The sequence below is a fragment of the Eucalyptus grandis genome, chromosome 3, assembly GCF_016545825.1.
Source record: "Eucalyptus grandis isolate ANBG69807.140 chromosome 3, ASM1654582v1, whole genome shotgun sequence".
NCBI classification, from domain to species: Eukaryota; Viridiplantae; Streptophyta; class Magnoliopsida; order Myrtales; family Myrtaceae; genus Eucalyptus; species Eucalyptus grandis.
Window position 1 is genome coordinate 1,570,266 of NC_052614.1, and position 13,515 is coordinate 1,583,780.

The 13,515-nt window shown below is 38.3% G+C and overlaps 1 protein-coding gene across 1 annotated transcript; it reads right to left on the reverse strand.

Moving 5' to 3' along the window:
* Positions 1–1,101: 1,101 nt before the first annotated feature.
* LOC104435998 (very-long-chain aldehyde decarbonylase CER3) lies at positions 1,102–6,071 on the reverse strand. Its single transcript, XM_010048729.3, has 11 exons — positions 5,743–6,071; positions 5,314–5,534; positions 4,967–5,199; positions 4,654–4,873; positions 4,058–4,185; positions 3,523–3,779; positions 3,302–3,409; positions 2,382–2,588; positions 2,056–2,166; positions 1,759–1,932; positions 1,102–1,488 (listed from the first exon to the last, which is right to left on the reverse strand). Exons 1-11 carry the CDS (start codon positions 5,791–5,793, stop codon positions 1,324–1,326), a joined length of 1,875 nt encoding a protein of 624 aa, XP_010047031.1. The 5' UTR covers positions 5,794–6,071; the 3' UTR covers positions 1,102–1,323.
* Between the last annotated feature and the right edge of the window lie 7,444 nt (positions 6,072–13,515).

The window sequence follows — 13,515 nt, forward strand, 5'->3', positions numbered from 1 at the left end:
AAGAGTAGATATAATTTTTACTCTAAGGCGAACCATTATAAATTCTGTGTGAAATTTACTCTACCTCAAAACTTTTATTTGTTATTTTTGATAGAATTTTGCATACCAATTAATATCATCATATATATGTCAATATTCAAACCTTGGCCTGGGAACACTAGTGAAATCGAAACTCAAACTCAGATTTCACTTGAGTTTGATAATATTCAACTTATTTTTTTATTTATTTCCGCATTTAATTGTCAAGTTTTTTTTTTTTTTTTTTAAATCATGTATTCACTTCCTTTTAAGTGATACTGCTAGCACCAACAGAAGCTCCCACAGAAGGGAGAGAGGAAGTATCCACCACTAGGTGTAATCTTGAACGGACAAGGTTGGGGTTATCCTAATCTGCCGTGCGCAACAAGTTGGTCGGCGTAATTTCAGGGATGCAATTAATACAATGGAAACGCAGTCCATCAATCTGTCAGTTCACTTCCAACGTTGGAAACGGGATGGTCGATTCACTTGCAATCCCTATCGGACCGATGAACATCCCGTGGGCTCGTACACGTCCAGTGCCATAGTTTGTGGAGACAAACCAGCCACGTCCCAATGTCGAAGTGTCCCCAACCATCTATCTCACCGCATCTCATATTCTTTTTCAAGCCCGTGAACGAATTGCGCGTCCTCCTCCGTCCTCATTTTGACAGACGAACTTTCAATGCGGTTTGACTTTGAGCTCAATCGGACAGGTCCTTTAGCGAGTCCCGCACAGCTTCGAATGGTCATTTCGGATTAGTTTGGAGTTAGTGGGTGTGCCAGGAATTGGTGCAATCGGAGGTGACGTCTAATTCAGCTGGTGAAGTACTGTAAGTGTTCTTGATTTTGACGAAGTGCATGAGTTTTATCTGTGGCTTTCCCTTTCATTTGCCGCTTCTTTAACGAAAGGAATTGATGATGTGGATCTAAACTCTCTGTTTTGAAGTGGGTTATGCCCAACTGATAAATTGAACTTCGGTCATTTGGCGGATATGTCGTCAAGTGATCGGTCATTCGCTCATCCATCGCACTTGCAGCCAGGAACGTGAGGGCGGCTTGATTCTAATTGATTCCGACCAAAAAGAAAGAAAACACCACATGTTCATACGCAATTAACCTTGGTTTACATAATATTTGTATCTGGCACAACAGCCGAAGGTGCAATTTATACGAATGCACATCTGTCGTCTTACGACTTTCTTTTAGGGCCCAAGAAGCTAAGAAAAGTGAAAAGGAGGAGCTCCTGCCGACGCCAGCCAGTGCTTCCTCTGCTTATCAAGTTACTTTTACGAGATGAGGTTGTTAGCTGGTCGATACCGGCTTCAATCCGTGTTTTAAAGCGGCGTTCCACACCAGATCGATCCTGTCGACGTCGATGGCGCCGACCTCGTGATGAGTCCATCCTTCCAGGGAATGCACCACTCCACCTGCATGGCACGCATGAACCACTCCTCTGTCCATGGTGTACTGTTCCAACATCACACGAACAACAATTCAGCAATACATACACAAGGATCAGTACTTCGTCTTTGTTTCAGTGATTAGGAACACAAGCGAATTGGGCAGTGTATGTGAGACATGCACTCCACATGAATTGTCTGACAACAAACCCAAGCTATAAGGAATGCAACTATTTTTTTCGTGGAGAGTTCGAAAGATGCTAATCACACTGTTATGATCGTTCTCTAGATAGCTCAAGCATCATGAGTTTCCTAAGGAACATTAGCATCAACTTACCTCGCAACTTCCGAGTCCTTGGACATCATCCGGTAGCCTCATAGCTGCGAGATCACCATATGTGCAGTCTCTTCTGAATGGCAAAATCGGTGGCACCACAAATTGATGGAAACGTGCTCCTGGAGGGGCCCAACTCTGCTCTCTTGGCGTGATCCATTTCCCAACTATCCATGTCTAAGATTTGCGCCACAGATTAACCACAGTTTATCAGAAGATGTCTGATGCTCATCGTTCATGGCGTAAGAGGAAGATTGAAACTGCTAGGTTATAGTATTAACTGTTTGTAATTTGACATACCTTGCAAGTCCTAGCTGCTTGGTACTTTGTTACTTGCACAAGGTAGTTCTGACAATCGGCTGGCGCTTCCTTCTTGATTTTCTCAAATCTTTCTGTGGAGAGAGTTAGCATCTGCATCAGATGGAACAATCTGTAAGCATAGTGTGCACAAGCATTGGATGTCTCGACCTGCTGGTTTAGAATCATAAGGTGAAGACATCGATGTTGAACTCTTTTCAATCCTATACTCCTGAATCTAAACCAGATCTCCAAATGTATTACCGCTGTCGTTTCCAATCAAGATCTAGACCAGTTGGTGCAATTTGAGAGAAATATACTGCACTTACAAGGACTCGTACTCTCCTTCGACAAAGATAGAGAGCAATGGCCCTCCCGAGCTTGGAGGTGGCACCAGTCAAAAACACTTCTTTGACATCTTTAGGGAGATCGTTGAGAATCACCGCCGCTGTTAAGGTATTTCCATGGACGACACGGACTTTGAGGTTCGGGTGCTTGTTGACAAACAATGTCCCTCCTCCATTAAGTGCTTCATTCTGCAGAGAGATTTTGAAAAGGGGAAAAAGCAATCATTACCAATGCAACGGCAAATTATCATCTGTTTCTCTAAAGGACCTACATCTTAAAACAAAAGCAGCCAGAGAGGATTCATAATCATTTGATTCCTAGGAAAAACCAAAAAAAATCACTATTTATCCTGTTGGGCTCTTTTGAAATTAGTAGAGTGAGCCAGCAACGGCAGATACGTTCTACTAATGGACATTCAATGCTTATTTTTACGACTTACGGCAGCTATCTGTAATTCTAACAGTCCTTACTCGTGATTTGGCAAAGCAGAACGGTAAAGGAGTTAGGTGTTTTTGACATTTTCAAGAATGTTTTGGCTCCCACAGTAAAAACTAGTCATGGGGTTGGTTGGTAAAGAAATTTGCTATCATATAGATCGCACATCTTCTTAACACTAGAAAAGTTGCCAATTGTGGTGGTCCCCATGCGGATAATACCGAGACATCTTCTTAACGCTAGAAAGAGCTGTCAATTGTTGGGGTCCTCATGCAGATGCTAGAATAGATCGAAATCCAAGACAGCATGCCTTTCAAGAAACTTCTCAAAGCCTATATGGTCCACACTTCATTAATGTTATTGCAGAATGAAGCATATGGATGGTGGATGTTGATTGTAATTCCAGCAATAACCTTGCAGAGGAAAATCAGACAAGATAAAGATGGAAGAGGAAAGAAATAACCACCTTGTTTAATGCAGCCAAACTGATGACCTTAACGCCTAATTTATCAGCATCTAAAATAGCCTCCTCTATCTGCTTGTTAATGCCAGCAGCTGCAAATGGTAAGAAGTACTGCAAAAAAAGGAAATAGTTTCCATTTTAGCCTTATCCATGAAATTTCGGCACGACAAAGAAAGTTAGAGCAAATTGCTCTATTATTCATCACTCCACGACTATGAATGTACCTGAAATCCAAATCTTGGCACTGCCCACGTATGGTGCAGACGGCCTCTTAGGTTGTAGAAAGAGACCACAAAAGTCTTAGCCCAAGCCCACATCGCCAGCATCACCATGAAGGCAATGGGCAAGAATGGTAACATGAAGAAAGGAGTGGTGTACGGCAACGATGCTAATGATCTGTATACAAAGGGGGCGTGCATTGAAGACGTTAGGTCCACAACATGAGCCAGGAAAACAAAGTCTGGGATGACCCTCCTTTTTCCTGCAGCAATGAGAACTCAATTATTTTAAGTTAACTCTTCGTTCCTGGGGGCACCCGATAAATGGTACTATCATGTCTTGCACATGCAAAGATAGAGACTGCAATGTGCCGGAGACAGAGCAATGATCGCCTTGTGATGAATAGAGCTCTGATTGAAAGTCTTATTGAGCTTAAGTTATAAAGTTAAAATTTCTTCATCAATTATCAATCTGGACAGGGGTGTTACTAATTAAGTAATATTTTAAAATATCAATAAGCGAAAAAATCTTCAGACCTACCACATTCAGCATTTATTTCCTTTTGAAGTTGCCATGATTTGCTATTTAGTGTCTTCCCAACTGCATCAAAAAGGGGCATAAAGAGGCAGAAGTTTGTGTCCATCTCCGTATGATGGAGGCTATGGTATCTGCACGATCAGCAGCCAAAATAAAACACATTTGCGTTATAACTAAGGCAGAAACATTTAAACTGTAGTTGCTTAAAAATAAAAACTAAATTGTCTTCTTTTATTCAAATTTTGATTGTTTGGCAAACCCTTTCATTGCAACTACCCCATCTGTGCAAAGAAGCTTCTTCAAAGATGTAAATGTATTAACTGCATAACCTAACAACGCAGGTGAAAGGCTTCTAATAGAATGGAGAACATTCAAAAGCTTGAATTCAAAGTTTCCATATTGGCAACAATTATATCTTAAGGGCTCGTAAATGTGCAATTTGTTTCACCTTTTTAGGGTTATATAAGGCTAACGAATGTGAAAGCTTCTTTATTGGGCTAAAAAAGGAGTAACTGACTATAACAGAAAGTACTGAAGTTGAGGACCGAATCAGGATAAACATGTCCAATATGCAGATTGGCAGGTCTAATCTAACTTACGTCGGGGTATAAATGAGATATCGAAGGAAGGGAAGTATCTCGAAGATGCGATTAGGAATGAATTCAACATTGCAATGCCCCAAGCATCTCAGAACATCAAACATGACCAAATAGCCATAAACGAGGCTTAGTGATCCATGTCCCAGCCAAACAGACCCCAATATTGGAATTCCAGCAATTACGGTCAATATGAGATGCTCCAAAAATGTTGCATGTCCAGCTGCAGCGGATGAATTGTACCAATTAATATGCGGGCATGAATATACTGAGCAATCTCTCACAAATTTCATGGGATCAGATTACTTTATCTCACCTGTAAAAGACTGGGGGACTGCAGATTCATGGTGCAATGAGTGGTAATTAGTGAATAAGTATTTCCCATGGAAATGTCGGTGCACCCAATAATAGAGGGGCTCTGAAGCTCCTATATGAAGCATTAGGACTGTGATGAGGCCTCTTGCGTTCCAAAGAGGAAGGTCCGCCAGTATTGGGAAGATGTAGTAGGCCATGGAAGCCACGAAAGCTTGAAGAATCAAAAAATTATCCCTAGCAAAATGAACCCAAAAGAACAAAAACGGAGAGAGAGATTACTAAAAATTCTCTCACATAGATAGGCTCACAGATACATGCAGAAGTATGATCCCACATCAGAAATCTTACCAGTCCCATTCCCTGTCTATCTGTTTGAAATCTACACCTTGCTTGATGATCCGGCGGCTTAGATTCAGGAACAGCATGTTACCAAAAGCGCCAAAGAGCACATGAGTGAAAGATCTAAGTCCCCAGATAATGAGAAGATGTAGGCACCAGCTGCTCTTTGCAGTGTCTTCACCCATCCTTGAGTACAGCACTTGCGCAAGGAAAGGTCCATAGAGCAAGTACTAATCACCCCAAACAGAAAAAAGGTTTCAAAAGTAGCAACTAGAGCAATGATACTAATTGGCAAGAACTTTTAACTAATACAATGCCCGCAGAGCTTAAGACTGGATATTCTATACGGATCAACCAAACTTTAAGGATTGCATGATCGAGTGTTTAAGTGGTGAAATTCAAAAGAAAAAAAGGGCCTCTTGATGCCCTTTTTATTACCTTGAAAATTCCCAAGTTTTCCCAAGGCCAGGCAGACAGGGGAGGAACCATTCTCTGAACTGAGCTGTGGCAGAGTCTCAGACTCTTCCTTCTCAAACTGTTTCTGTTGCAGCTGCTCCTGGGTCTTCTTCTTCTTCTGCGTGCTCTCTTCAAAACCAGCAAACACCAAATTATACACTACCGAGCTAGTTGAGAAGAGGCAGTATTTAAACAAACGAGAGGCCGGGTAAAACGGGTCCCAGATGGAAGTATACTCCTGAGAAGAAACACGGTCTTGAAGTATATTGGGTAAAAGTGAAGAATTCTTTCTGGTCTTAATTTTCTTGGTTTGGTCTCAATCTCCCATCTTTTTAAGAGCTTCAAAAGCCTAAAAAAGTCAACAACAACCTTTATTCAGGCCCCCTTCCATATCCACCCACTTAGAAGGTCCAAAGATATCCAAGGAAGTTCAATAAATGCAGTTAAATCTCCCAATCAGTTCCTATCCCTCCCTCATTATTATCACTGATTTTCATAATATGGAAGAAAAGAAAAGAGAGTCTTTCTAGCCTACGGTTCGACAACAAGGACGGTTCATTCATCAATGAGAGGAGACCGAAAGCACGTGGTTTTTGAATGTACATCCAATGCGTTCTTGTTCGTGTACCGGCCTGTTTACCTGCACAGCTGGAGAGATGGGCAGGGAGTCTCCACCTATATTAATTACTCCTGGTTGGGAACGTGAAGAAAGGAGCGTCCTTCATTACTATGGTTATTCTTGCTATTATCATTTTGGCCCACAGCCTTTGCTTAATTGCAAAAAGTTGTTATTTGGTGGTAGGTTGCCATCCATAAGAAATTCATTAGTCCTGGAGCTAGGACGGTCAGTAGAAGTGAACATTTAATCAAGTGTGGCAGTAATTGATTCTCAAAAGTATTTTCCATACAAAGTATATGCGCGTGCACCATGTGTTCTTTCGAATTTTTGACTCGTTAATACATCATGTATTAACGCCATTTTCAATTGAATATGAGATTGAACTAAGTTAGTGCTATGCCTTTATAGTCTATATATGAATATGGTTCATTACTTTCGAATGAATTGAATTGTTCTTCTACGTCGACCCGGCGCACAAACTTGACTATTACCTAAAAAAAAATAGTAGCCCTTTTTCAAGACACTCCCTACATCACATTATAATGGAAGTTTAAGTAAATAATACATAAGAGTAGGGAACGAAAGATAAAAAGTTTTTCTCACAAGGTGCAAGAAAAGGAGTTAGTAGTATGATTCTTGATTTTATAAGTGTTCAAGATGCTTGAGTGTCACACTTGCCCCATATAACGTGATTCATGTTTCGGCTATTTGCCTGGATTAGATTGGATTGGACTGAACCACACTGATTTGTCACGTGAGGGGTTGAAAATTCCTTTGTGGGTCATAATGCCTCTAAGAAAGATTAACGTACGTAAGTTTATTCTTTGAATTAAACCACCTTCGCTCAGTCCAAAGGTCATAATAGGGAGTAGCCATTGCACATGATTTGAACACTAAACACGAAAAAAAAAAAAGAAAAAAAAAAGAAATAGGCCATGGCAAACAACTTTCCGATCTTACTGAAAACGAGAAGAAAACAAGGTCGAAATTTTCTTGTGTAGGAATCGGTCATTTTCTCTAAGGACTTGTAGTTCCCAAGTCAGAATCGAAACGGTTGGGGCAATCAATTAGTATACCAACGTTTCCTTGCCGTATCGAAGGCGCAACTAGAAACCGACACCAATACACAAAATCAAGAATATTCTTAATCATTTCTTCATCTAGTTTAATCTTCCTAAAATATTATATTCAAAATAATTCGGACAATCACCTATTCAAAAATCTCATGCGGAATTAATAATTTTGATTTCATATCACATGAAAAACCGTTTCCGCCTTGATAGCCTCTATCCCCCCATGGGGCAATCAATTAGGACACCAACATGTCCTCACCACATTGAAGAATTATAATGTCATGAACTTCAAATCTATCGAAGGCACAACAAGAAACTGATACCAATACGCATGACCTAGAATATTCTTAAGTCATTTCTTCATCTTCTATAATCCTCCTAAATTATTACATTCAAGATAATTCAGACAATCACCTATTTGCAAACCTCATGTGGGCTAATAGTTCCCATTTCATATCACATGTAAAACCCTTTTTGCGGTTGCTTAACTCTATCCACCTTTGGGGCAATCAATTAGGACGCATACATGATGACGAGGAGCAAAGTGTGGGGAGAGCAAACATGGAGCATAACAAAACCCTTGCTTAAATTCCTCCTAGTTAAAGAAATAACTTGCTCAAATTTGCTTATTTGCATTTCGAAGCCTGACCCAGCCAGTAGGACACCGAACCATGATCAGCTCTACCAGTGTGAAGTAACACATTTTTCGCAACTATAGTCAATTTTATGAGGGCCTAATTCCCTAAAAAAAAAAAAAAAAATTCTCCCACTTTAAATCTAGTCTCAATTCTACCTCGAACTTTTATTTTTTGTTTAATGAAAAACCCCAACTTTAGATCCAGTCTCAAAACTATCTTGAACATTTTTTTGTCTAAGATAAAAATCAATATTTTCTCTGGTCCCACATTTGTCTTCTATTTTTTTTTTTGGTCAATCATACTCTATGCCTACTCTACACTTACTCTCAGACTTTTGCCATGCCTCTTGCATGGCGTGGGAGTCGAAACCCACTCTTGAAACTTACGCGTTCCCACCCCATTCCCCCTGAGAAGGTGGGGATTTGAACCCTTCATCTCCCCCTTCCATGTTGGAAGAGTGGCCACTGGGGTGAATCCCAGTGGTTCACATTTGTCTTGATTAGCCCTATGTTAAAGAATCGTTTTTAGTTGTCCTTATTTTCCATAACCTAAAAAGGTTTCATTTTTTAGATAATTTTCTATGTAATCTTGCTGATGTGGATTTGTAATCGATATGGAAATACCATGTCAAGTTGGGATTGGAACATCAGGGTAGATTTTGGAGTAGATTGGAGGTTGGCGATGTTTTGTGGTCTAATCAAAATTTAAAGCACATTTGGGACTGAACTTAAAGTTTAGGGTTTTTTCCTAAGGAAAAAAAAATATTTTCGAAGTAAATTTGGAATTGAACATAAAGTTGAGGCCTTTTTGTAAAAGGGAATTAGGTCATTTTATGAGATAACTAGACTTTTTGTTGTTGTTGTAAATAATGTAATATTTCGTTGATACTTATGCCTATGAAGTAGGAAATGGAACCCATAGCGCAGTTGGTTGAGAGTCTCTCCCTCATTGCTGAGGTTGAGAGTTCGAACCTGCGTTGCTAGCGATTTAAGTGTGGGGTCATGATGGTGGGTTGTTGTGCTAGTCTTCCTTGAGATATAGGGGCCCGGTCCTCAGGAGCCATTCAGGCACAAGGGGCATGTGGCGGAGTCCTCGGTTACCGAAAAAAGAGAGTAGGAAACGGAGGTCGGATGATTAATGCTGGCTACGCAAATTGGCTAGGTGCTTTACCACCGGAAAGAACACAGAATTGTGTGATTAGATTCATCATAAACAAAAGGCTAAATTGCAATAAAAATGCTCACATTTTCTTCATTTTCAATTTTACCCCTACCTTCTTAGATTATCAAGATAAATCCTCTCCTTTCGAGCTCTTATCAAATCTGTCCCAGAATTAGATTTCCTTTTAAATCTATAATTTAAATTACCCTTTTTTTCCCTTTTGAGTTGTTTATTTACAAAATTCTTGTTAAGGTCATATTTTCTTTTAAGAAAACCTACTTTTGACTTTTTTTTAATCAAAAATACATTAAGAATGTTATACTAAAATATAAAGTGTCAATATAAAACCTTATAAGTATTTTCGAATTTAAAAGATGATAAAAGAAAGAAAAGGGGTGGCATGAGAAAAAGGTTACCCAATTACAGAAAGTAACGGCCTGCATGGTTGCACTCTTTTTTTCTGTTTAAGAACAGATTTTTTGTTTTCGGGAACAAAAAAAGAACAGAAACTAATTTATTTGCGTTTTTGTTCAAAATCTGTTTTTTTGTTCCCGGAACAAAATTGGAACGAAAATAAGAGAAACACTTTTGAAGAACAAATTTTCTCTGTTATTTCTTTTCTTCTCTTTTTTCTTCTTCTTCTTCTTCCTTTTTTTGGCCAGTCGCCGACCTCGGCCATGGCTAACGACCGGCCGTTGAGGGCCGGCGACCTCGCCGGAGGGTCGCCGGCCCCCGGCGAGGCTGAGCGTCGCTGGCCCCATCACCCGAGGCTTGGCGCGAGTCAAGGCGAGGTAGCGAGCTCGGGCTTGGCCTCACCGTATCTAAGCTAGCCCAAGCTCGGGCTCGCCTAGATCCGGCGAGGCCAAGCCTCACCCAAACACGGCGAGGCTCGGCCTCGCCGAGGGTCGGCGAGCCTCGCTGTGGCTGGCGTGGCCACCGGCCCTCGTCGACCCGTCGCCGGCCATGGCCGAGGCCGGCGACCGGCCAAAAGAAGAAAAAGAATGAAAAAAAAGGAAAAAAAAAATTAAAAAATTAAAAAATTAAAATAAACAAAAAAAGAATACAAATTTACTAAATGTGTTTTTATTCATTTTTATTCCCGAACAAGTTTACCAAACACGTCTTTCTAGTTAAAAATTGTTCTCCCGGAACGAAATAGTTTTTTCTATTTCTGTTTCCCGGAACAATTTTTGAACACAAACACAAACAAACGCACCCTAAAAGTTGAGGCACATTTGGTATTGGGGAAGGAGGCTAATGGATAATTCCTTCTCATAAACTAGGGTTCAGGATAGATTTAAGACAGATTTGAAATGTTGGCTATTTTTCCTCTAGGATTAAAAGATCGAGACAAATAAGAAAACGATTGAAGAGGAGAGAACTAAAATTAATGAATGAAACAAAAAAATTGTGGTTTTAGGGACAAATATACTCGACATGATTCTTAGACTTCGTTCTTTTTCGTGAAAAATGAATAATTTGAAAAATATCTTTCTAAAAATGATTACTTGTATCTCTTATAGAAATGAGTGAATAAAAATATTTTTCTCATTGACAAAAATATCTAGACATAAATTGTTATCAATAATAAAATTATTTTTCATTGATTAAGTATTGCAAACCATACAATTGATCATTTTTAGGAATATATTTTTTAAATCATTCATTCATCACAAAATAAGTGGAGTCTTAAAAAGTATAAAATATTCAACAAGAAAGAAAGCAGTGGGAGAATCATGAACATCGTGTGGCAAGGGTATGGGACCAACCACCAAGTGGGTACCTTAATTGCTTCCTGCCTAATTTAGCCCCATGCATCTCCACTCTCATTTTTTTTTTTTTTTTTGGTTTCTATTTTTGCACGTCTTGATTTCACACTTTGCGCTTCTCAACTACTAAAATGATGATTTTGGCTAAAAACCACAAAAGAAAAAAGAAAAGAAGAAGAACCAACAAGCCGGTAAAGATGACATGTTGCAGCCTCTTTATAATGGTATGTCCATGCATGATGAATCCCCACGGATTGGTATCTCATGACTACGAGATGATCACAGCCTGTTAAATCTCTACTGGTTGCCCTAGAGTTTCTTTCCCTTCTTTCTTTCTATGCTTTCGCCCCTTTGCTTTGGATCATACGGTAATTGGTACTTCTGGTCTTGCAATGGGCTAATTCACTATGTAGTTATTGGGCCTGATGAATAGTAATTTTTCTTTTTTGGTAAGGCTGATGAATAGTAAATTATTAATATCACGGAAAATTCTAAACTAATGTACTTATGATAAATTTATCATAAATTAATTATTTGACAGTCAAAAAACCTAATTGGATACACTCGCAATAAATTTATGTTAGCGTCCGTTAAGTTGAATTAATATAACAAAAAATTACAAACCGGTGTAATTGTGTTAAATAGATGGGTAAAGCTCCAAATTGATATGTGCATTGACTGTCACGTGTTAATAAAATTTAGTAAAAATTAATGGAAGGCAAATTTATTACACGTATGCCAATTCGGGATTAAAGTAATTTGATATGAATTTATTATCGATATATTAATTTATAATTTTTCTTAATATTAATCTTAAAACTAAACAATTGACAGTTTAAATGACCGATATGGATGCCCAATAAATGCTGATAATTACTCATCAGTCCTCACAGTAGTTCGTACATAAGGGGGTCCGATAAATTTTGCAGAGGTTTGCCCACAGCATCGGGGAGAGTGACCCTTATCTGTTTTCCATATCAGCAGAAAAAGGTGGATGTACCCATCTCAGCTAAATGGGCACGGGACAAGTAAAATGAGGACGAAACGAACCTGTCTCGTGTCCAGCGATTCAATGTATCGTCACGCAGGAGAATTTACATTCTTACCTGGATCACACACTCCTCCAAGGTGTTAGGTGACAAGAGGAGAGGGCGGATGAAATGAATTGAGTCATCTGAGCTGCCGTGCACGATGGGGCTGTGCACATTTACCTTGGTAGGTATTATCAATTAAAATTTACTTTGGTAGGTAGAAGAGGAATTAAAGAGGAAAAAAGAAAAGAAAAAATCACCAAAAATCTAAATTTTAATCGCTACAATACATTTGTTTTGAATTTTTTTTTTTTTGTGATATCAACAATCTCAAACTATACCCACTATAACATATTTATCATAAATTTTTTCTTGTAACAAAAAAAAATTCAAACTTGTAAGTATGTGACATATTGTCAAATGATTTTTCGATCAAAATAATATCGTTTTTATTTCACTTAAATCACGTGAATGTCATGTTAATACTAGTTGCTTTTTTCCGACATTTTAACAATCCTCCTTAATAGAATTTTGACTAAAGATAAATGCATTACACAAATACTAAGTTGGAATTTTTGGAGTTATAGAAAATTTTTTAGGGTAAATATATCGTAATGGGCATAGTTTAAGATTTTTTTGCAACTTTTTTCCCAAAGAAAATAAGGACGGGTACAAATATATTATTTAGGTCTTGTTTTGATGAAGAGGAATATTAGGAATGGAAGTGAATGGAAAAAGTGCAAAATTTGAAAGTAAAATTTTTACATTCCTTTTCCTTCAAATGGTATTAAAAATGCCAATTCAAAAGTTAAAAAGGAATTAATTTCCTCACTTTCAATGCGATTTTCTCTCTAATTTGGAAACATTGTTTTCTTTTTTTATTCAATTTTCTCCTTATTTTCTCTCTTCCCAAATAATTAAAAACAATTATTTCCAAATATAAAACATTGAGAGAGAATGTAAATGATTTAAGAACATGAACGCTACCTACCGGAGCTACAATTTAAAGGTGGAATGTATATAAGAAAGGAAAAGTATGCACGAGTTAATGCTCTTTCTAGACTACATGATATCTTGTCACTTATTTATATTTGAATTCGACCGACAATTTTATGACTTTGTATTGTGCTTGAAAAGATATTCCCATTGACAAATAAATAAATAATGCAGACTCTGCTATATTAGCTTTAATTTTCACGACAAAAAGATGTCGTTAATGTGTATGTAAAACTTACATATGAAATTTGACAAAACTATAAGGTGCCCTAAAATAATTTGAAACAACATTTTCCAAGTATCAGGAGTTCTGTTGATCATGAGGTAGATTTTAAGCTTCGAACAGTTTGGAATTAGAGACTAGATATGATTGATCACCCATATATACTATTCCAAATCAGGATCACCCACAAATGTTTGCATTAATCTATTTATAAATTTGTAGCATACTTCATGAATCTTCCGATA